The following is a 24129-nucleotide window of genomic DNA, read 5'->3' as shown; positions in this document are numbered from 1 at the left end:
TTGGAGAAAGTCAGTTTTTTCTTGAAACATCATTCATATAACCTCAAAGTACATATTTGAAATTCACCACTGCACTGTCATTGTTTTAAGTTTTACATAAAACCATCCAACATATCACAATGGAATATAAATTTTCAAGTGAATTTTTATTTTTTATATGGGTTTAACTTTGATTCCATCAATTTTTGACAACTTCTGAAATGTTTTTGCTCTATATTTCTTGATATCTTGGTTCAATCATGTGAGAAATAAGAACAAAAAATAAGTCATAAGATTTTAGAGATGTCATCAAACACAAGCTAGCTAGCATGCATAACCAACCAGATAGAATGCAAAATGCAATAAATCAAAGTATAAGTATTCAACAATGTTGTTGATTTTTCTCGTACATGTTTTCTATACCAACTATGCATGCAGATTTTCTAATCATATTTAAATCATAATTTGTAAAGGAAGCAGTTGGGAGTTAAACTTTCATAGGTCTCAGCTAGAGGTTGAGTTTAGGCCACCAGGAAAGAAGATTGTCAGTTTGATATGCAACCTTAATATGGATTAACTAGACTGATAATTGTGTTGTGCTCAAATCACACATCTTACACACAACCTTGGAAAGACGCGACGGTGAGTCCTTTGACATTCCCACCACTCAACCCTGGAAATCCTTAACGACTTGGGTTGGCTAGGTCAACCGTTTTCACTCTTAAGCTCTCTATCTAGACTCTAGGCCTTTAAGGCCCCAAAAGTCCCATACATCCTGTGTACTTTTGAGGTTTTTAAAAAATCTTTTACTATTTATAAAAAAGTTAATTTTCTATTTCTCATCCTAGCCTTCAAATCGACACCTTTGCTTGCTCCCTTTTTGTATAGTTAATTTCAAGCAAACTATTAAATGAAGAACTTATCCTACCTGACAATTGAAAGGGATACAAAGACAGAGCTGTGTACAGTAAGCCAAACCTTCATTTTCAGTTTCTGTCACGAAGTGCAAAATCGTATCATCTAAACTACGCATTAGTTTGTAAAGGAGAACCTACATACAATCAAAAGTGACAACAATCTCTAAAACATGAAGTCTTGATTGCTTTAGAAATAAGGCAGAAAAACACTAACTCATACCAGACCATATTCATTGCCAATGGCAAGACTTGAAGTTTCAGAGCAGAAATCCAATGCTGATATTGATGCACTTGTACCAGCAATATTGATGCCATTCACCTGTCATATGCAATATAACTTCTATCGTAATCATTTTCTAAACTAAACAGTAAACAGAATTATTGATTACCATTCAAAGCCAGAGGGGCTAAGCTCTCTATTACGTTTGAAAATTAAAAGTATATATTACTAAAAAGAACTTGCTAACCTCAGCTCCTAAAAGATAAATAAGTGACAAGACTGGATATGTGGCATCCCATACTCGAATAGATCCATCTTTGTAACCTGCTATGTATAATCTCTCAATGTGATAATCTTCAGAGTCAAGAAGCTGATTGGGAACACCACCAGTTAGAGGCCACTTTGTACCTCCCATATCTGGAGTGTGTGCTGCATAAAGTTTTGCAGCTGAGGCAGCCTAAACAAACAACAAAAATATAATCAACAATGGATGATGATGTGTATCAATGTATTTGAAGTTTATAAATTTAATTGGAAACTGACATTAATACCAGGGTGGTGCTAACAAATGTGCAGTACCTCAGACAGAACCTTTGAGAACTTCCCATCTCTAGAAACCAATCCAAGCTTCGCCACAATCATGTATGGTTCAACAGTGGGTATGATCATATGATACTGCAATGCAACTGCAGAAGCCTTTTTCTCTTTTTGAGAAATTAAGGCAGACAAGCAATTATTGTCATAGATATGCAGTTTTCCAGGACTTGTCAATACAACTAGAGACATGGTACCATTCTCCGTTCTACCAGCACTTGGTAATAGAACCATATCCGCAAATCCATCAAGTGTAAGGTCTACACGTCCGATGCATTTAATACTTTCAATCCCAGAATACCAGTCTAGGCTCAAAATCTGTAATATGGAAAATTAATATACACACAAACTTGAATGAATACTTCAATAATGTCCCGCTCATGTAATAAAAAAAATCAAATGACATCATAGTCGAAGAAAGCTAATTTATTGGCTATTAAAAGGAATCTATTACTGAAAATAATGTCCTTTCTTCCTTTCCTTCTATCACAGCTCTCACTACTATTACTGAGATTATGTATGCAGAAACCGTATGATTCTGTAGTATTTTTTTCTTTTATTTGATGTATCGTAGTACATTCAACAGGATATATGTTCTTCTATAAGTAAAGAGGAGTGAGAGAGGGAGAGAAACCTTGGGCTGGCGTAATCAAAGTCCCTTCCTCCTCTTAGAAAAAGTCACCTGCCGTGCTGTGGTGCTGTCGATCCTCTATATTTTGGCAAATACTCTATATTTTGTTTAGACTATAATTGATTTGCATTCATCTTCAATCTCATGTATAAGAGAATACTTGCATTCTTATCACAATTTTTTTTTTTAAAATTTTAAAAAATGATACATATTAGCTGGAAACTCAGGGGTATCCCTGACCGTCATCCAAAAACAATAAAAATAGGAAAAATATAGTTGCAAGTACAATTGTGCACTAATGTAATGTGTGATGACCCGCTTTTGAGCGTATTTTCGCTGAAATAATTATTTTTATTTTAATTAATATATTAGTTATTTATTTTAATTTATTTGCGTTTTAAAATTGGTTTTTAATTTAATTGATGTTGTGTTTTATTTCTTTTAGTTGTTTTTGTAGTTTTTAATCTTTTTCGGCGGTTTGCTTCGTTTTCCCGGAATGAGGATTGGACCTCATTTCTTTTCACATCTTTTTTTCCTTTTTCTCTTTTTTTCTTTTTCCTTTTCCTTCTTTTCTTTTTCCTTTCTTTTTTTTCTTTTTTTCTTCTTTTCTTTTTTCTTTCTCTCCCCCGCGTCCGAACCCCCCCCCCCCGAGCTCTCTCTCTCTCTCCTCCCTCTCCCTCACGCCGGACGTCCCTTCAACAGCCCAGACCGCCGCCGTCCGGCCACCGTTGGGCCCCCCACCGGTCCCATTCTCTTCCCCTCCCTCCGGTGCACCACCCCTCCAAAGCCCACCCCCAACCGGCCGGTCGTTTGGCCGGAAAAGCTCTAAGAAGGGCGCACGGATTTTGCTCCGATCCGCCGCCGTCGCTCCACCTCCGGCCACCACTTCTTCACCACTTCATCACCGACTCCTTGCCGTCCTAACCCACCCATTTCCGGCCTCCAACGACCACCGGAACAGCTCCTACGAGCTTAGTTTCCGATTTGGGTTTTTCGGCCATTTCCGGCGATTCCGCCGCCACCCACGGCCGTTCATCACTTCCAATAGCTTCACAACCATCCCTAGACCATACCCTATCAATCTCGTGTCCTAGTTTGTCCCCGTTCAAAAGTAGGTTTTTCACAACCCACGGCCACAATGAATTTTCACTGTGACGTTGCTGTTTTTCCGCCGTTTGCAACGCCGCTTGTTTTCTAAAATTACCGTATAGCGCTGTAAGTATTTTTCAAACCCTATTTTCAGATTTTAATATATATTGCTCATTCAATTATTTATTGTTGTTGGTTGTTGATTCCGAACTGAGTCCGATGAGTTTCGGGGGTCGGATGGATGGAGGACGGAGTTGCTTGTTTATTTGATTTATGATTGTTGGATTATTTTATTATGCATTGTTATGGCATTACATGGCGCATGCACGTGTGTTTGTGGATTTGTGTGAAAAACCTGTGTATTGGCGTGAGTGGTTTTACGGGTGCGTGTGTATCACGAGCCCAAGCCGGGATGGGTTATTATCCCGGTGGAGCTCCTCTGGTCACTCGGGAGCGGAATAAACTGAGTGATGTCCCCTGAGTTGTCGCTAGACGACGGGAGCGGGAGCTAGGGGTTGCTTGGCTACGAACGCGCCGGGCGCGGAACCGGGCATCGCCCTACGCACCGACTCCGTGGCCCTTTGCTGGTGAGGGCTAGAGGATGCTTGGCTACGAACGTGCGGGGCACGGAACTGGGCATCGCTCATTAGGTGTCACATGCGTGGTGGTACTCTGCGGTGTGGCACTGGAGCCAGGGTGTGCGGATGACCCCCTAGGGGAGGTCATGGTGCACGCGGTTAAAATTGGTTAATGGTTTGAGAGGCCAAATGGGTTTTTGGCTTGTGTGGAAAACGGGTGTTTTATGGGTTTTGTGCATTGGGCATGTTTCATGCATCGTGTTTGAGTTTTATGTGTTTTTATCTGGTAGTGTTTGGGTTTTACTTACCTGCGGTACCATTTTGGTTCCGTAGCTTTTGGTGCAGAGTTAGGGGACGAAGAGGAGGAGGCTGAGCCCGAGGATGCGGCTCCGCCGGGCTGCTGATGCTGTGTTTTATATTTGGTTTAAAACTGTATTTGTGTTTTGTAATATTTTATCTATGTACGTTTTAAACAGCTTGTATTACGTTAAGAAAAATTCTGATACTTAGTTATGACTTTCGTTATCCGCTGCGTGTTCTTTCGTGCACATTTGTTGCCTTTGCACACACTTGGCACCCGTCGATAGGATGGTGACCCGGGTTGTCACCTTCCGGATGTCTCGATTTCCCCGTGTTCGGGCGTGGGGATTTGGGGGCGTCACATAATGTGATTGATCAAAAAGTAGATTTTATTGAAAATAGTGTTAATTTAAATTGTAAGTATGAATAAATCAGTATTGATACACAGATTAGTGCGTGACTCTGCTTGTATGTAGCAAAACTCATAAAAATATATGAGAGAGAGAGAGAGAGAGAGAGAGAGAGAGAGAGAGAGAGAGAGAGAGAGAGAGAGAGAGAGAGAGAGAATAAATAAAAGGGAGTCAAAATGAGAAAAGTAAAAGGTGTTAGTGGAAGAAAATATAATATGATTTGTTCAAATCTAAGAGATTTGATTCCTTTATTAATATCCACCAAATGGTTTAAGGGGATTTAGAGAATTACCTTGGGTAGCATAAAAAAGTTGGTATTACTGTCTCCTTGAGTGAGGGAAGTGAGTGTTGTGTATTTTGTTAATAAAGTGGTTTTGAGTGTTTAATGGACATACAACATCACCAGACCATAATCCAATTCATGATATTGTAAACAAGTGTCAGTGCTTGGGATTGTTAGCACAGATAAATTTTCTCATATTACCTTTACTACACTCATTGAGATTTTTCAAGCATACACAGCACAAAAAACTAAATAAGCTAAAATATATTTTAAGTATTTTGATTTTTTTTTCTCCTTGACACCAAACATTTCTACTGACAGGTAGTACATACCACAATCCTCTGCAACAATAGGCAGTACATACATCTAAAATAAAAGTGCTTTGCTGAAGTTACAAGTACCCAAACTTTTAGATTTACAACAGCTTGTTGTTGCAGAAGAACAGTTTTAGTTAATTGCCTTTTTCTATCTCTCTAATTTGATCTATTATTTCATTCGTTCCTAGTACTACCTTAGAAGATGGCCTTATACATGTACAAGAGAGCACAAAGTTATACTAGTGCCCATTTGCCGAGATCACTCATCATTCAACCAGTTAAGGATTTTTACTTTTATTTTTTTATTTATTGAGCTACTCAAGAAAATATATTCATATCTAAACTAGTCAAGAAATTATATTAATATCTCATTTGTTTGAAGGGTATTCGGGTGAAGGCAACTTAGAGAAAAATCCTAAACAACAATAGGTAGTACATACATCCAAAATAAAAGTGCTTTGCTAGAAGATTGCTCTGTTTTAGGGGAGTTTCAATCCCTACATCACTCAGGTATGTTTCTTACTCTTTTTCCTTCAAAGTAAACATGTGTGGTATTTGGTATTTGGTTCACTTGCTATCTTGTTTAATCTGTAAATTTGTAAGTTTATAGAGAAGGGAAACAACTTTTATAGATTCATAATATTAACCTACCAACTGCTTTTGGAAAATTCTTTCCATGGAATCTCTAGTAGACCATGACTATATGGCAAATCTTTTGAATGGATATTAAGTTACCTATGCATTTATCATGCTTCTGATTGATTTCTCTGCTTGTTCTGCAGATAGAAACTCATGACTATATGGCAAAACTTTTTCATGCAATTATCCAATTCAACAATATATTGATTGACTTTAATAGGGATGTATGGGGCTACATATCTTTGGGTTACTTTAAGCAGGCTAGCATCTGATGTAAATTTTAATTTATGAAGGGATGATTCTAAGTTATCCCCTTGCAAAAAATTGACATGTTTCAGGTTTGAAATTTTTAACAGATAACCAAGGCCAGGGAGATTGGATCTTCAACTATGCCTCACAAAGTGAATCCTATAGATTTTGAAAATAGTGAAGGTAATCTTGGTGTGGCCAATGGAGGTTTATCTCATCTAAGCATGAAGTTACCTATTTCACATTGGCAGGTACGACCTCCTCCAGTTTCCATTTAATTTTTCTTTTCTTCTTTGAATCTTATTGTTGGTTCAGGGTGTTGCTTAAATGCATTGCATATGCATTTACATCACCATAGTCGCAGGACAATCGTGCTTAAGCATAACCAAATTCACGAATAAGTTTTCCCATTTTTTCCACTTTTACAAGCAAACAAGACAATCCTATCAATAATAATCTCGAGAGGTACATTTTAAAATCAAAGACAAAAACGTAAAACAACTAAACTCTTTACATCTATCAACCACAAAGTTAGAAGCAATCCGAGCGAGAGTAAGCGGCACAGAGAAACAAATAAGCTAGAGAGAGAGAGAGCGAGCGATGAAGCATAAAAGAAACTCACCGGCGAGCAGACAGCGGCGAGAAGATGGCGAGAAGACGACGGCGCTAGCAATGAACAGAAATCCCCGTGTTATCGTCGAAGAGAGAGAGAGAGCCAGGGAAATGGGTCCGAGTGGGAAAATTAATACGCGGTAATAAGGGAATAAAACCTATTGAGGCGACCCAAAATTCGCCTTAACAATACAAAAAGTCGCCGTAATAAAAAACTAATAACAGAGGAAAAAACTCTTATGACAATATAGAATTACACAATGGATTATTTGCAGCCATATTTTTCTGGCGACCAAAAATCGCCAGAAATAAATGCTTTTTGCGGCTTTTTTTTTTTTTAAAAAATTGACACAAACATTTTACCGGAGTTTAAAAATAGGCTTTTTGCAACTATATTTCTATCGCCGGAAATAAAAATAGCCGCAAATAGTTATTTTTCTTGTAATGTAGAGTGATAGTTGCTAAAGGTGATGAAGCAGGTCTGTCCTAATATGGCCCATGGCTATGTGCTTCTACTACTAATTTCAATGGGAATAGTAAAAAAAAATGGTGGTGTAGGGGAGAGAGAGAGAGAGAGAGAGAGAGAGAGAGAGAGAGAGAGAGAGAGAGAGAGAGAGAGAGAGAGAGAGAGAGAGAGAGAGAGAGAGAGAGAACCAAGGGAAGGGAAAGGGCTTGCAATCGTACATGGGTGGTCAGCATGGGGAGATCAATGGCGTTGGAGCTGACACGACTAAGCCTAGTTGGTGGCGATACAAGGATCTAACAAGATCTGAGAGATAAAGAGAGAGGGCTTCGGGAAGGGAGAGAGTAGGACCTACAATGAGGAAGTCGCCATTGACGGCTTACTAATGGTACCGTCGACGTGCGGCAGAGGCTGGCTGAGGAGAGGTGATGTGAGAGAGAAATCGAGGAGAGAGAAATGATGTGGGTTTCAACATGGCTGAGGGAGAGAGAAAAAGACAGTCAGAGATGGGGGTCCGACATGGGGTGATACCGTCAATACTGCAACGGCGACTGTTGGCCACAGTGGTGTCGTGCGAGGGAAGGGGAAGGCGTCGGTGGGGGAGGGTAATCAGAGAGAGAGAGAGAGAGAGAGAGAGAGAGAGAAGGAAGAATAAAAAGAAGGGAAACAACTAGGGGTTGGTGGGTTTTAATCTAGACCCTTCATCTTAGGATTCTTAGATCTAATCCAATGATGAGGATTTAATCATGAGATCGATCGAGCTACATTTTATTTTTATGATCATTTTATTTTTCTATAATTGGTTCCACCATAAGATTTTTGATCGTTCGTCCAACCCAGATCCAACATTAGTAATATATTTATGCTTCTTGCAGTTCTACTTTCTTATGCTATGCCATTATAGATGAATAAACAAAGCATCTTTTGGATTTTCATTTAAATATTGTTTATGATTAATTATGTACTGACTTTCTTTTGGTATCCTTGTTATATTATCACTGGTTAGGTTATGGCACATGCTAGTATCCTCAACAGTTATTCAAAGACCAAGGAATGGCAAAGGCGTTAATGTGGTTGATAGCTTTTGTTATTGTTTAATTGCTGGAACTACAGATAAAGTAAGATGTGACATATGTTATGTGATCAGCAGGAATATTAATTACCTTGATTTAGTGATCACTACCAAACTTCGAAAGAATCGGACTACGCTTTAATCTTGTAGGGGATTTTGAATATATTTGATTGAGAATAACTTCAGACTGGTCTAATAAACCTCAAATAATAGCCCTCTATGAGCTATTGACAAATAGACTCTCCATTTTAATCTCGTGCCCCTGCACCCTACGCGAAACCCCACACCCCTCTCCCCTGACTCCCATCCTCTTGCATGAAACCCAGCCCCCTCTCCACCCACTCACTCCTCTCCGAGATGGAAATTAGGACCCTCCTCACTTGATCGAAGCTGCTATCATCGTCGTTGAGCCTACATGAAACCCCACAGAACCCACGCCTCTCCCCCTTCCCCCTCTACCTTGTCTCCCATCTTCTCTCATGAAATCCAACTCCGGGCAATTAGACAACTATAACGCAAGAGTTATCTTCATTACAAGTCACTTTGGTCCAACTATGACACATAGGTGAGTTCTCATTCCAGTTGAGAAAGCGAGAGTGGGGGAAGTTGTTCACAAAGTCAAGCAGAGCTCGCTTCTCCTCAACTAGGTCCGCATTACCCTGAATGGAAACCAAAGCTACCAAACCCACCAAGAAAGCCAAAGAGAACTAACTTGCAGACCCATCATTCTCTCACTCTGTGTTAAAATTCTAATTCTTCAACCAGATAACTAGTTGTTTCTGCTAGAAAAAAAAAAAAAAAACTTCTCTTTAACATCTTTTTTTTTTTTTTTTTTTTTTTTTTTTTTTTTTTATAGAAACAAATATCTTCATTTGAGATAAACAATTACAAATATTTATCAAACCATAAGGTTTAAGAAAAAAAGTATGGAATACAATCCCACCACATTTCAATATTCTCAACTCTCCAAGCATTTCTAGCAAGTTGGTGTGCTGCCCATATTCCCTCTCTATACACATGAGTAAAAGAACAACTTGTAAAACAACTACACAATCTTTGCACTTCAGTAAACAGATTACCAAGCATGGAGTTCAACATATTATTTTGTTGCAAAGCTTGGACTAACAGCAAACAATCACTCTCAATTTCAATATGCGAAATTCCCATAGTGGAGCACAATTGCATCCCTTTGGAAATAGCAATCAACTCAATTGTTTCTGGTTCAGCCACCTCTAATTCAAGCTTAGAAGAAGCCATTAGGACTTTCCCAACTGAGTCACGTAGAATAACACCTGTCCCTGCCTTATGAAAATCTGAAAACATAGCTCCATCAGAGTTGAGCTTAAGTACCATAGGAGGAAGAGGCTTCCAACTGAAGTGAGGTCGAGTTTGAGCCTGGGATTTAACAGAAACAAATTTATAATTATTGAGAAGTCCCAAAGAATGGGTGATTACATGTCAGGGACTTAAATAAATATTATCAAACTCCAACTTATTTCGCCTATACCAGAAACTCCATGCAAGACAGAAAATAAAGCCAAGTTATTAAGATCCTTGCCATCAACAATAGTCATCGCCAACTCAAAAGAATTAATAGGTGTAAAATTAGCCAAAGAAGGGAAATACTGAACCCATGAATCTCGAAGATGGGCCACAACCAAATAATGCATGTAATAGATCCTCAACAGGATGCACACAAAATCTCCATGTAGCTACTATGATCACCTGTTTTTGTACCAATTTATCCTTTGAGGGTAGACTATCTTTACATGCCCTCCATGCAAATACTTTTATTTTATTAGGAACTGGAAACCTCCATAAGGCTTTCCATAGTCTCTGTTGTCTCCACATTAAAGAGGATTCTACTGTATCAAACCAGATTGGGACATAATAAGCTTGTAACAACTTTTCACTGAAAATTGCCCACTTCTTTCTTGACTCCAAATCAATTTGTCAGTTGTACCTTCTGGAAAGACCATGACTTTCATAATATCAGCCAATAAAATCGGATTGAAGAGAGTTCTAAGCTTGTGAAGACCCCACCCCCTATTATCCTCATGAATAACAAAGGCCACTACATCATCCCTGTGCTGCAACTCTGACTCAAGTTTAAAACCCAATGGCCTATGACCTGGAACCCATTGATCATGCCATAATTTCGCAGTCTTCCCATCACCAATCCTCCATATACATCCCTCCCTCAACTATCTCTTAGCCTCCCAAATATCCCTTCACGTATATGAAGGACAATGTTCCAAGCTAGAATCCATAAAATTGGATTTAGAAAAATATCTAGCTTTGAGAGGTTTGTAAAGAACAGATTCCTCATTTTGCAATAACCGCCACCCTTGCTTTGTAAGAAGAGTAAGGTTGAAACATCTAAGATTCTTGAAACCCCTTCCTCCTCTAACCTTTCCTTCACACATGTTTTGCCAACTAATCCAATGAATCCTTCATTCCTCCCTTTTTTGTCCTCACCAAAATATAGCCATTAGACCCTTTAACTCTAAGCAAAAACTAGTAGGCAAAAGAAAACAACTCATTGAATAAGTCAGAATCGATAGTGTAACAGCCTTTAACAAAATCTCCTTACCCCTTTGACACAACAACTTTTCCTTCCAACTTTGTAATTTTTTCCAAACTCTTTGCTTGATAGATTGAAATGCCCTTGATTTTGATCTACCCACCATAAGGGATAATCCAAGATACTTCACATATTGCTGAATTTCACCATTATCCCATAATAATCAAATCTCTTGCTGTAATTCCAACCCCACATTCCTGCTAAAGACCATTGAAGTTTTTTCCTTATTAATTTTCTACCCTGAAACACATTTATAAACATCTAACACAACTTGCACCATCCTATTCTCTGCCACATTAGCCTTGCAAAAAATAACACTATCATATGTGAATAGAAAATAATTAATGTTAGGGGCATTCCTACAAATTTTGAGTCCAAAAATTTCATTTATTATTCCAGCTGCATTCAACAAAGAGGTAAGTCCTTTAGTACAAAAGAGAAAGAGATAATGGGACAAAGGGTCCCCTTGTCTCAACTCCCGAGTAGGTGAGATTGGCCCTTTTGGTTCTCCATTAACCAACATTGAAAAAGAGACCGTTTTAACACAAAACATCACCAAGGAAATAAAACCAGGCTGGAACCCCAACACCTCCATCACCTTTTGATGAAAACTCCATTCAACCCTATCGTAGGCCTTACTTATATCCAATTTTAAGGACATATACCCTTGTTTTCCTCTCTTTTTATGCTTTAAAAAATGCACCAATTCATAAGCACTTAACACATTATTTGTAATTAAACGACCAGGAACAAAGGCACTTTGACTCTCCCTAATTATGCTAGGTAAAACAGCTTTCAAACGGTTCACAATAACTTTAGAAATAAGCTTATAGGCCACATTACACAAACTAATGGGCCTATAGTTAACAACAATAGAAGGACATTTTTTCTTAGGAATAAGAGTGATATAGGTATGATTAGGAGATGAAGGAAAAGCACCTGAATCCAAGGCCTGGAGCACAGCTCCCTATACTGAGGGTCTCACCACATGTCAATATTTCTAAATATTAACCAAAACAAACAGACAAAAAACTAAAAGAAGAAATATGAAGGAACTGTTAAGAAAAATAGATGAACTTGTCGACAAAATTAGTGGGTCTCAAAAATACACGCAAAGAAATGAACTTCCTCTTTTCGTTTTGTTCTTTAACCTTTAACTTTGAATGATTTTGGCTTATTTTAATCTAAAAAGCAATTTATTCCAGCAGAAGCAGTGCTTCCTCTTTTCTTTTTGTTGTTTACCATTTAAGTATTTTGAATGATTTTCCATTGGTCCCCTGATTTTGTTGAAGAAGAAGACTCGCCTTGGGTTCCGGTTTGGGTGTCTCTACCTGGACTTCCACCAAATTTCTTTCAGGAGTCTATCTTACGGAGCATAGGTGATGGAATTGGAAAGTTTTTGAAGAGGGATAATGCAACGGCCTGTGTAACACGTCCGGAAGCAGCTCGTATTTGTGTGGAGGTTAATGTGGCCAGCTCCTTACGAAAATCTTTCTGGTTGGGTGCTCCACATGGGGAGACTAATCACTTCCAAGAAATCTTCTACGAATCGGTCCCCAGTTTTTGCTGTTCTTGTCGAAAACAGGGGCACACGGAAGATAAGTGTAACCGGCATGGCATGAGCAAGAGGAAAAAGGAGGTTCAGGGAGGAGGAGGACAGGTTACTTCTGGAAAGGTTGTGTGGAAGGAAATCGTATCTAACCGGAAAATATCTGCTCAGAACAATAGGCAGGTTGAGAAAGGTGAGTGTTCGGCGTCTAGGAGGCAGGTGATCTTGAAAAAAATTTCTGAACGGCAAAAGGAGAAGGTTGAAGAGAACGTCCCTATCATTTTTATCTCTCCGCTGGGCATTGGGTTTGATCGGGTTGAAGAGCAGGTACCAGTATTACACACGGCGGAACCAGTATGGATTTCGGAAAAACAGGGGACTTTTTGTGATATGATTCAAACAGATGGTGTTCCGTGTGGAGCGTAGATCTTGGGTACTGATAAAACGAAGGTGCAGCAGATGGGGGCTGACAGTTATGTAGAGCCTCAGGTGGAAAGGAGAGCAGACGGAAGCTTTCGGGAAAAGGGGTTGGAGCAGGAGGGGGTGCTGGAAATTTTGTTGCCGATCCACTCACCGTATAGGAGTCCAGCAAAATGGAGTGATGTGGAAGATGATAAGTCTTCAGATTGAGGTTCGGAGGCTCTGCACAGTTCTAACACTTCAGCACCGAGAAGTATTCTGAGAATGATAGATGAGTCTATTGAATTTGAGCTTGGGGGTATGGATAGAGATGGCGATTGTTTGATTTCGGAAAGGTTAGAGCCAAGGGATTCTGGTCGAGCGGGGTCGGAAGGTGATCAAGATGATGAGTTAAATGAACTGGCTGCAAAGGTTTTTGACTCAGATCCAGACATGCATGTACCTCTAAAAAAGGTAAAGGGGTTGAGAAAAGAAAAATCTGTTGTTGCGTTGGAACGGCGTACACGTTCCAAAAAATTTCTTTGAGTTTTTTATGTCTATATTGATTTGGAATATTAGGGGTATTATTTCGTCAAAGTTTAGACTTCGGCATATTTTAAATAAAAGCCGACCATTGGTGGTGGCTATTTTAGAGCCTTTTTTGAATAAAAATAAATGTAGTCGATGGGCACGATGGATGGGCTTCCCCTCTTTTGTGAATAATGCTGAAGTGGGGGGTAAGATTTGGTTGTTTTGGGCGTCTGAGGTGGATTTTCAGTTGACGGCTTGTTCTGATCAAGCTATTTCTGGTTGGTTTGTGTTTGGGTCAACGCGTATTTTCTCTTCGTTCGTGTATGCTAGTTGTTTTCGGGAAAAAAGAGTCGAGTTATGGGATTATCTCAGGGTACAAGATCCGCAGGGACAACCTTGGTTCATTGGGGGTGATTTTAATATTATTCGCACGGATAGCGAAAAGATTGGGGGCCTTTTTAAGGCTCCTCGGGGTAAAGCTGAGTTTAATGATTTGATTAATGTTTGTGCTTTAATAGAGCCTCCTTCTTGTGGTAACATACTATCTTGGTGTAATGGGCGGAATGGAGGACGGCGTATTTGGGCTCGTTTGGATCGTATTTTGGTTAATATGCAGTTTATTAATTTGTTTGAGGGGTCGAATTACAGTTATCTTCCTCGGTCATCTTCGGACCATGCTCCTATGCTGTTTCTTTTGTTTAAGAAGAATATTTCTATTGTGAAGCCATTTAGATTTTTACGTATGTGGGGATCTCATGATGGGTTTTTATCTTTGGTGGAGCAGAGTTGGGGTGAGTATGTGGAGGGATGTGCCATGGTGCGGGTTAGTAGAAAATTAAAAAGGTTGAAGCATGTGCTGATAAAATGGAATAGGGAAGTCTTTGGTCGGGTTGAGGTGGAGATTAATAGACTTGAAAATCAGATTCAACGCCTTGAGGAAAATCTTGTTACAAATTTTTCTTTGCAGGTGGAAGAAGAGATGGTACAAGCTAAAAAGGCTCATTTACAATGGGTGAATCGGGAGGAGATGTTAGCTTGTCAAAAATCTCGCATCAAGTGGCTGGCTGAGGGGGATTCCAATTCTAAGTTTTTTCATGCTGCGATGAGGGTGAAGAAAAAAAATAAAATTGTTGACAAAATGGTGTTAGAGGATGGTAGAGCACTAGAGTCGGCTGAAGCAGTGCATCTAGAGGCTGTTCAGTTTTATCAGAGCCTCTTCACAGGGTCTAATGTTAGTGTTCAGGATCCTGAGTTGGCGTTACTATCCCCAGTTGTTACTAATGCGAAGAATGATGCTTTGTGTAGGTTGCCGTCGGAAGAGGAGGTGTATAGGGCTATTCGGTCTATTCCTATGGATAGTAGTCCAGGACCAGATGGTTTCTCAGCTGCATTTTTTTCTTTGGCTTGGGATATTGTGAAAGCTGATATTGTTGACATGGCCAAGGAAGTCTTTGAAGGTAACCCTTTCTCTAAATTTTTTGGTGCGACAAATTTGGTGTTGATTCCGAAGGTGGAAGAACCTATGGGTTTTGGTCAGTTTCGGCCTATCAGTTTATGTTCAGTGGTTTATAAAATTATGACAAAAATTATGGCGTCACGTCTGGCGCCTATTCTTGACAAAATTATATCTAAGGAACAGGTTGCGTTCATTCCAGGTCGGAGCATTTTTGATAATATGGCATTGGCACAAGAATTAGTTCAAGGGTTGAGCAGGAAGGTGAGAGGAGGTAATGTGATGTTAAAGCTGGACATGGCAAAAGCGTATGATCGGGTGAATTGGAAATTTCTTCTTGAAATTTTACGTAGACTGGGTTTCTCGGAAAAATGGAGAAATTTAGTTTTCAACACTATTTCTTCTCCTTTTTATTCTATCATGTTGAATGGATGTTCGAAAGGATTTTTCCAGGCTTCGAGGGGTGTACGGCAAGGAGATCCTCTTTCACCTTACTTGTTTATTTTATCGCAGGAGCTCCTCTCGCGCATGTTACATCAGAAGTTCAGTCATGGGATTGTTAAACCTTTTCATCCAGGGGGAGGTACTCTTGTCACTCACTTGCTTTATGCGGATGATGTTTTAATTTTTACCAATGGTGGGAGAATGTCTATGAGAAGGCTAATGGCAACTCTTCATCGTTATGAGAAGATTTCGGGACAATTAATTAGCCCAAGTAAGTCTACAATTTTTTTCCCTTCTCATATGTCTTTGGCTAGAAAAAATGATCTTAAAGGTATTTCCGGTTTTGAAGAAGGATCTTGGCCGTGTGTATATTTGGGTGTTCCGTTATATTTGGGAAGACTGAAAATTTCTTTATTTGATGGCATCTTGGCTAGAATTCAAAAAAAACTTGCAGGGTGGAAGAGTAAAATGTTATCGTTTGGTGGTAAGATTTTGCTTTTACGGCATGTTTTAAATAGCATGCCTATTCATATTTTGTCAGTTGTAAAAGTGCCCAAGGCAGTTTTTGGGATGATTAACAAGATTTTTTCAGATTTTCTTTGGGGGTCTTCGCTGGGAAATAAGAAACGTAAATGGGTGGCATGGCATCAGATGTGCAAGCCAGTGGAAGAGGGTGGTATTGGCATTAGAGACTTGGTAGAAGTGCAGCAATCTCTTTTTATGAAGTTTGGATGGAAATTGGTTACGGGGGTGTCGCTATGGGCAGATTTTTTCCGGGAAAAATATCTTCGCCGGGACCATGTTTATAATTTAATGAGTAAGAATAAAGGGTCTCGGTTTTGGAAGGGGATTATGGAGGTGATGCCAAGAATTTTGCTGAATTCTAAATGGTTGATAGGGGCTGGGAATATTAATTTCTGGATGGACAATTGGCTAGGGGGAGGTCCGTTGAAGGACTTGTGTCCGGTTGTGGGAAGTGAACACCTGCAGGTTGCTGAAGTATTTGATGAGAGGGGGCCTAAGCTGGACGTTTTAAGTCAGCTGGTGTCGTCGGATATCATGCAGCAGATTTTTGTGGCTAATGTGAGGCTTAGACCAAGGGCAGATGCTATTATTTGGAAGATTTCCTGGGACGGCAACTTCACAACAAAATCAGCTTGGGAGATATGTAGAGAACGGGGAGAGTTATGTGAGTGGAGGAGGTGGCTTTGGCTTGATAAAATTCCTAAAAAAATGTCTTTTCTTTGTTGGAGATTAAAAAGAGGAGTAGTGCCAACGGATGATGTCATTCAGCGGTTGGGGATTCCTTTAGCTTCTAAATGCCACTGTTGTATTGAGTCAAAATCTGAAACTTTGCAGCATATTATGTGTGAGGGTTTAAACGCACAAATGGTTTGGCAATATTTTGCTAATATTTGTCAAATCAGGTTGCCACAGATCAGAAATTGGAAAGGGATGATGGTTTTTTGGTGGAGGAGAGCTGCAAAAATTAGTCAAGCGGGTTGGATTCGTGGAGTGATGCCCATTGTTATTTCTTGGTGTCTTTGGAAAGCTAGGTGCTCGGCAAGGATGGAAGGGGATACATTTAAGGTAAATGCTATTATTAGACAAGTGAAAGTTATTATCTTTAATATGTCCAGAAATTTGAAGTTTTTTCAGGTTACGAAGCGACATGATTTCCTAGTTATGGAAGGTTTACAGGTGCCGATTATCCCTATTAAAAAAAAACATGTGTCCTTTGTTAAATGGGAATTGCCGAGGAGGGGTACGATGAAATTGAATGTTGATGGTGGGGCTCGTGTGAATCCAGGAGATGCAGGGGGTGGGGGTATTATTCGAGATTGTTCTGGAAGATGTATCGCTGGCTTTGCGCATCATTATGGGGTTGCTACAAATACGGTGGCGGAATGTCGTGCTTTGTTAGATGGGCTGAGGTTGTGTAAAAATTTGGGTCTGCATGACGTTATAGTAGAATCTGATTCTAAGGTTGTCTTGAGTTGGTTGGCCTCTGGTATTTGTCGTCTTTGGTTTTTGTGGGATTTTTGGGAAGAGATAAGGGACATTTCCATAGAGATTAACGCTCGTTTTTGTCATGTTTTTCGTGAAGCAAATATGGCTGCAGATTTTCTAGCAAAGAAGGGGACTTTGGGGGAGAATATAGATTTTTTTGGGATGGATTTTCAGTATACACGGCTTAGAGGTTTAATTCGTCTTGATAGGATGGGGATGGCTTATATTAGAGAGAAATGATTTTTTGTTGGGTGGGATTTGTATTTAAAGGTATTCCTCTGCCAAAAGTGAGGGTTTTTTTAATAAAATTGGGATAGGGGCTCCTCTCGTACATGGGGTCCTGACTTTTTTCAAAAAAAAAAAAAAAAAAAAAAAAAAAAAAAAAAAGTACTTTGAATGATTTTGGCTTATTTTAATCTAAAAATCAATTTATTCCAGCAGATCAAGCAGTGCTTCCTCTTTTCTTTTTTCTCTTTACCATTTAACTTTGAATGATTTTGGCTTATTTTAATCTAAAAATCAATTTGTTCCAGCAAAATCAGTGCTTCCTCTTTTCTTTTTTCAGTTAAAAAGAGGTTTATTTTAATCTGAAAAGCAATTTGTTCCATAAGCAATGCTTCCTCTTTTCATTTTGTTCTTTGCCCTTTAACTTTGAATATTTTTAACAGAGAGAGAGAGAGAGAGAGAGAGAGAGAGAGAGAGAGAGGTTGTTGAGATAAGAAAGTACTGAAATAAGAATGCACATAGATAAAGTTCAATATTGTTTTATTCTAAATCCCAAGTACTGCAGTGATCACCAACTGTGAAATTAAATTCAATATTATATAATTTTAGGAAGTGAGCATCAGTCAGTCCTCGAATTAAATATACATGATCCACAATACTTCAAATAAAGACAAAATAAATCGCCAACTGCTAGCCATAAAAAGTGTCTAACTAGCTAATTACTCATCAATTTTTTTTTTTCAAAAAAAATAAAAAATGTAGATCGGTGTCATTGAGAGAAGAAAAAGATGGATGCACATAGTTAGAGTTGTGATTAAAAAATGATAAATAAAGTTACCATCTCGGTAGGTAGCCCTACAGTAATATTGAAAGTATATATATTGAAAATGACAATATATTAAAAATTTAGAAAATATGCAAAATCAACTTTATATAAATAGTCCTTCAAGTACTGTTGATTTTATTTGAAAAAATTAATTTTTGAGAAAAATGGCTCAATCAGATCAAATATCGAATAAAAAGTAATATTTTTACTTGTGAAAATTTTGTAAATTAAAAAGGTGCATTGTTAAAAAAAAAAAAAAAATTATTCAACTGGACATACGTGTCTTAGGCACGTAACATCTTCTACTAGTATATAAAGGGATTTGATAATCGTTTGTAGTAAATAAATTATCAATTGGCAGATGCTTGCCATAATAATAACAAATTTATATGGGTGATAAAAAGGAAGATCTAGAAAACGAGTTTTACTTTTATATATATATATATATATGTATATGTGTGTGTGTGTGTGTACTGTGAGAGAGAGAGAGATATGGCAGTGCTACGTGGTATACTCAATCCATCTAAGCGTTAAATTCAGATGGCCAAAAGCAGCATCGTTATATAACACATAGAAGTTTTTAATTATAAAAAAAGTATAAAAATAATACGTGTTTTTAAAATAATACTTTTGATTTAGAGTGAACTAGTGGCTGTAAAAATGATTATTATTACTCTTCTAAAAACGAGAAAAAGACAAACTTACAAACTACTTAATTGGGGGCGGGTAAAGAATCAATAACGTGTTTTCTTCTGTATTCTAATTTGGACAATATAGTCATTGTAATATATCATGATCGCTAGGACGTCGATCTATAAATCTAATCCATTCTTTGCACCAAAGCCCTGGTGCAAGGTTGAGATCAGTATCAAAAACCTCATTTCCTTGGAGTACGGGCAGTCTCTCTGAAGCCAGCTCATCAATTTCTAAATGCGCCTAGAATAGAAGCTGTAAGTGTTGTTCACCAGCTCGCATAAATATTCTTCAGCACATCACCAATATTATCTCTTGTCATGATCATGCCTTCCCCGATTTCTTTTCTTTAACTTTCTGCAATCGATGCGAGTAAATATTCCGCTTCAAAAATTCTTTAGAGCGAAGGTTTAGCAGTTTAGATTGTTCTTATGCTAACTATATTGGCTCAAAATCATGACCATGAATGTATTTCGAAATAGAAAATTAATTTATTTTTCAGAGATTTTTATTTCTGTTTTTTTCTTAACGCAATCGTCAACCATATATTGTCTATTATTAATTCACCTAATTATGCATCTCATGCATACATACGTCATATCGTATTAATTCTTCTAATTTTCAATATTGTTAGGAAAATAATGGAACAGGGTGATGATATCTCATTATCTCAATCTCGTGCCATTCATGCTCCTCTCCTTCGAGCTGCCCTACTAGGTGACTGGAAGGCTGCTAAAGCATTTATTCAGAGCCATCCAAACTCCGTTATAGCCCCCCTAACAGAAGACCGAGATACTGTTCTTCACGTTGCTGTAGCTGCAAAACGTACCAATTTTGTAAAAGAACTCGTGGGATTGATGATGCCGGAAGAATTAGCAATGAGAGCTACCAACAAATTCACTGCTCTTTATTTTGCCGCTCAGTCAGAAATCGTAACAATTGCAGAGGTGATGGTGAAAAAGAACAACAATTTACCGTTGAAACACCCCAATGACGAGATCGAACTTTTACCACTTTACCAGGCAATACTAACTGGAAATAGAGACATGGTGTCGTATTTATACTCTGTGACTCCTGTTGAAGACTTGGCTTATGTGGATCGCATGGAGCTCGCTACCGCTGCTATTTCCAGTGATTTGTATGGTATGTCGTCCTATATACGCATCTTTACTTGGAATCATCAGTTTGAGACAATTAATTATTATGAGCAATTCTATTCTTGTAATATCAAACAATTTAAATAACTTCTTATATTAACCAATTATATGGTAGTTACTTAAAATAGGCTACATAACAACGACATAATTATTTTCAATACCCATTACCTTTTGTTTGACCTCATGATCAAGAAGTTTTAATTCTTAAAAAGTATATCATAGAGATTTTACCATATTTATATATATATATATATATATAAGAAAATGATCATATTAATATGGCTTTTATGTACAGATACGGCACTCAAAATACTGAATACTCTAAAGTTAGTACCTGAAGAGAAGAAAACACTTGAAGAGGAGAAGTGTCTTTGGATTTCATTGGAAATGTTGGCCAGAAAACCTTCGAAAATTGGTAGCAAAAGTCAGGCATCAGTATGGGAAAGATGGTTAAACTCCTGTTAGTTTATTTCCAACCCAAACCAATAACTTTACTTGTCATGTGTCTCTATTTATATATATGGATATATATATTTCCGGCAAGTTGTTTTATTACAATAATAACAATTTAATGAAAAGTTAGTATAAGTCACCTTGAAATGCAAATTACTAGTGCACAACAAGAAAATGGGTTAAATCTTATAACTTCATCTTATTAAATCTTTGGATGATTTCTGATCAGATAATTAGCTATTTAGTATTTGAAATGTCTTAAACAATTCTAATACTTACTGTTTTCTTTGTACACATTAGATGCAAGAGCATATCAGATTTTTTGGGTACGCGTACGTAGAACCTAGCAATCCTTTCTCCACTTTTTTTTTTATCCTTTTTTGGATAAAGGGCAGGTCAAAGAGGCTAGCTAGTAGGGCTGCTTGCGCTTGATCTCCTATAGACGGTTCAACTCGCTCTTTTTTTGTTGTTCATCATGCCATTACAAGAAAAACAGATATTTTTTACCAATTTTTTGTTTTGAAATGGATTATTTGCAATGAAAACAGACTCATTTGAGTTGAAAATAGTCATTTCACTGAAAATAATTGGTAGCAAATAAACAATTTTCTTGTAGTGTGCATAGAAATGTGTGCCTAATTCTAAGTTGTGGTAGATCAGTACTACAGCTGCTGCGCCCATTAGGAAGTTATCTCATGTCTTTAACTACGTTAGTACTTATAGACGTTAGATGTATAGATATTTTTTAGTATTTATTCTTCTTTTCAGTGCGATTTGCTATTTGAGAAAAGGTCGATAGTCATCAAATTTGAAGACGTACTTAATCTCTGAGACTCTGAAAATAAATTGTTAATCGCTAATTTTTCGTACTCCATTATCAAGAACTAAAGTACTGTTGCAATTAAGTCATGACCCATACGTACTAGATCGTGTCTATTCTCGCATGCAAAATTTGACACAGAATGTAATAATTAATCGAGCATATATAACTAATAACTCATGAGAATATGAATTTAATCATTTAATTCATATAATTCTTTTGTCACATGCATATATATATATATATAATTAATATTTCCTTTTAACCAAATTAACAATCTTCTCTTAATCCTAATTAGGCTTCAGAGGTCGCTTCTGCAACAAAGCTTTGATGCAAGCATCAGCTCATCAATTAGTTGACCGCCTTTGGAAAGCCCTTGGAGACAAAAATTTCTCGTCAACGGTGGTTCCCCAACATAAGCGACTAGTTGTTGAAGCTGCAAAAGTAGGGAACGTTGAATTTCTAGTTATACTTATACGCTCTTATCCTCATCTCATATGGCAAGTTGACCAAGAAGATTATGGAACTTTATTTCACGTTGCTATTAAACATCGACAAGAGCATGTTTTTAATTTAATACATGAGATAGGTGTTTTGAAGCGCAACCTTGCGAACCGTTGTGCCAAAGGGAGAAACAACATGCTACACTTAGTTGGAGAGTTGCCTTCTTTAGATCGATTGAATATCGTCTCAGGAGCAGCCCTACAAATGCAACGAGAGTTGTTGTGGTTTCAAGTACGTACAAATGGGTGTTAAATATCATTTCAACTTCTTTTTTTCTCGTCGCACACGTGTTGCATGGTCTCCTGGGACCTTTCAATATTTTACAATTTACAAGTAATTAGTTATTGCAGGAGATTGAAAAGATCGTGCCAAATTCATCTTTGAACGAGCTGAATGACAATAAAATAGATGAGAATGGACATACTATAAGGGGAGGCACACCTAGGGATATATTTGTGAAGACCCATCAAAAACTACAAAATGATGGTGAAAAGTGGATGAAGAACACGTCAAACTCTTGCATGCTCGTGGCAGCACTGATTGCCACTGTGGTTTTCCCAGCTGCCTTCACAGTACCTGGTGGCAACAATCAAGAAACAGGCATTCCTATCTTTTTGGAAAATAACTGGTTTACAATATTCCTCATATCAGATGCAGTGGCTATGTTATTCTCTTCGTCTTCAATATTAGTTTTCTTATCAATTCTCAAGTCACGCTACACAAATAAAGATTTCCTCAAATCATTACCTCGTAGGTTGGTGTTGGGACTTGCTACGCTTTTAATCTCAATAGTAGGCATGCTGATAGCATTCACTGCAGCCTGTCTTTTGGTCTTTAAAAGCAAGACAAGTGTTCCAATCCATATAACTGTTGCGGCACCAGCTGTCCCAATCAGTTTGTTTGTTATCCTACATTATGGCCTTTGGTTTGATATATTCCGCTCAGCATTCCTTTCAAATAGGTTCCTTTTCCGATCAAATAATAGGCTTTTCAATTCCAAGTTAGCAATGCTTGTTTCGGAAATTAAGAATGACAACCAAACTGGTTCGGATGAACAAGCAATTCCTCTGTGTTAAATTCGACCAAATTGTTATCAAGACTATTTAGTGTGATCTTCATTAATTAGCTAGGAATAATGTTGGTGTTTTAGAACCCCCAGGTACTGGGCTGCTGCCACATTTGCTAAAAGGGATTCTGAAAGTTGATAAAGTTGGTCTTCAGGCTATTTGTTTATAGGCTTTAACAAGGTGTTTGTTTGGTCTTTATAAGTGCATCAGTTTGGTTTTTTTTAGTTGTCTTGGTTTTATGCAGGTTGGCTTTTGTTTGGATGTCTTGTGTTATGTGGTAGTTTTCTTTTGGTTTTTGTTTGGCCTGTCTTTTTTAACACTTGGCTTTGGGCTAGTTAATTTATAGCGGTATTTTTTGTATGCCCCCAAGTGTCTTTCTGTTACTATGGTTTTCTTCCGCCATAAGTGATGATTTGTTTTTTAATAAACTTGGCTCTTCTTAAAAAAAAAAAAAAAAAAAGAAAAGGGTATTGGTCTCTGCTAATTATTGTATGAAAGCTGCTATTTTTTATTAGTTAGGACTCTCAAAACTCTCTTGTAAGATAATTCTATGATGTTTGTCATTATTTATATGTGCGTATATATATATGTATATATATATGTTTATAATATGTTGTTAAATATTTTGAATTTTCTATGATGTTATGCTCGTAATCTTAATCAGTCATAAATCACAAAAGAAATCCATATGTATTTCCAGCAGGACCATCGATCGATCCCTTCGCTTCACCATGTTGTGAAAACAATGACAATAAAGCAAAAGTAAATAAGAAATAATCAAGCAATCAATCACCAACACAAGTTTATGTGGTTCGACAACGTACCTATATCCACGTAACTGCAGAGGATTTTATCATGTTGAGGAATCACAAGATACACGTTGGGGATATTTCTCACTATTGAAAACGCCTGTACTATACAAAATAAGTATATTTATTTTATAGGGTTATACGTTGGAAACTCTAATTCGCACTTTTCTACGACATTCACTCGAGTAGAGTGTCGAGCGCCCATCAAGTGAACTCTCTGTTTAGTTTTTACTCTAGTGCAAAGTTGAGCGA

The 24129-nt window shown here is 37.8% G+C and overlaps 3 protein-coding genes across 4 annotated transcripts; 2 read left to right on the top strand and 1 right to left on the bottom strand.

The window, feature by feature from the left end:
* Window positions 1-256: 256 nt before the first annotated feature.
* LOC122298614 lies at window positions 257-6931 on the bottom strand. 2 transcript variants are annotated; one of them, XM_043108437.1, is made up of 5 exons: window positions 1908-2028; window positions 1696-1820; window positions 1364-1573; window positions 1117-1215; window positions 257-1030 (listed from the first exon to the last, which is right to left on the bottom strand). In XM_043108437.1, exons 1-5 carry the CDS (start codon window positions 1942-1944, stop codon window positions 899-901), a joined length of 603 nt encoding a protein of 200 aa, XP_042964371.1. In that variant the 5' UTR covers window positions 1945-2028; the 3' UTR covers window positions 257-898. The 2 variants fall into 2 exon arrangements, with proteins under 2 accessions (XP_042964371.1, XP_042964370.1); XM_043108436.1 differs by adding an exon at window positions 6829-6931 and having other exon boundaries at window positions 275-1030; window positions 1696-2028.
* A 6651-nt stretch (window positions 6932-13582) lies between these two features.
* LOC122298703 lies at window positions 13583-17563 on the top strand. Its single transcript, XM_043108572.1, has one exon. It carries the CDS (start codon window positions 13583-13585, stop codon window positions 17561-17563), a length of 3981 nt encoding a protein of 1326 aa, XP_042964506.1.
* A 1668-nt stretch (window positions 17564-19231) lies between these two features.
* Window positions 19232-23077, top strand: LOC122298702 (ankyrin repeat-containing protein At5g02620-like). Its single transcript, XM_043108571.1, has 5 exons — window positions 19232-19324; window positions 19702-20210; window positions 20520-20684; window positions 21796-22232; window positions 22352-23077. Exons 2-5 carry the CDS (start codon window positions 19709-19711, stop codon window positions 23075-23077), a joined length of 1830 nt encoding a protein of 609 aa, XP_042964505.1. The 5' UTR covers window positions 19232-19324; window positions 19702-19708.
* The last annotated feature ends 1052 nt before the right edge of the window (window positions 23078-24129 follow it).

Source organism: Carya illinoinensis, chromosome 16, assembly GCF_018687715.1.
Source record: "Carya illinoinensis cultivar Pawnee chromosome 16, C.illinoinensisPawnee_v1, whole genome shotgun sequence".
NCBI classification, from domain to species: domain Eukaryota; kingdom Viridiplantae; phylum Streptophyta; class Magnoliopsida; order Fagales; family Juglandaceae; genus Carya; species Carya illinoinensis.
Note: the sequence above shows the minus strand (reverse complement) of the source record. Positions and strands in the feature narration are given on the sequence as shown.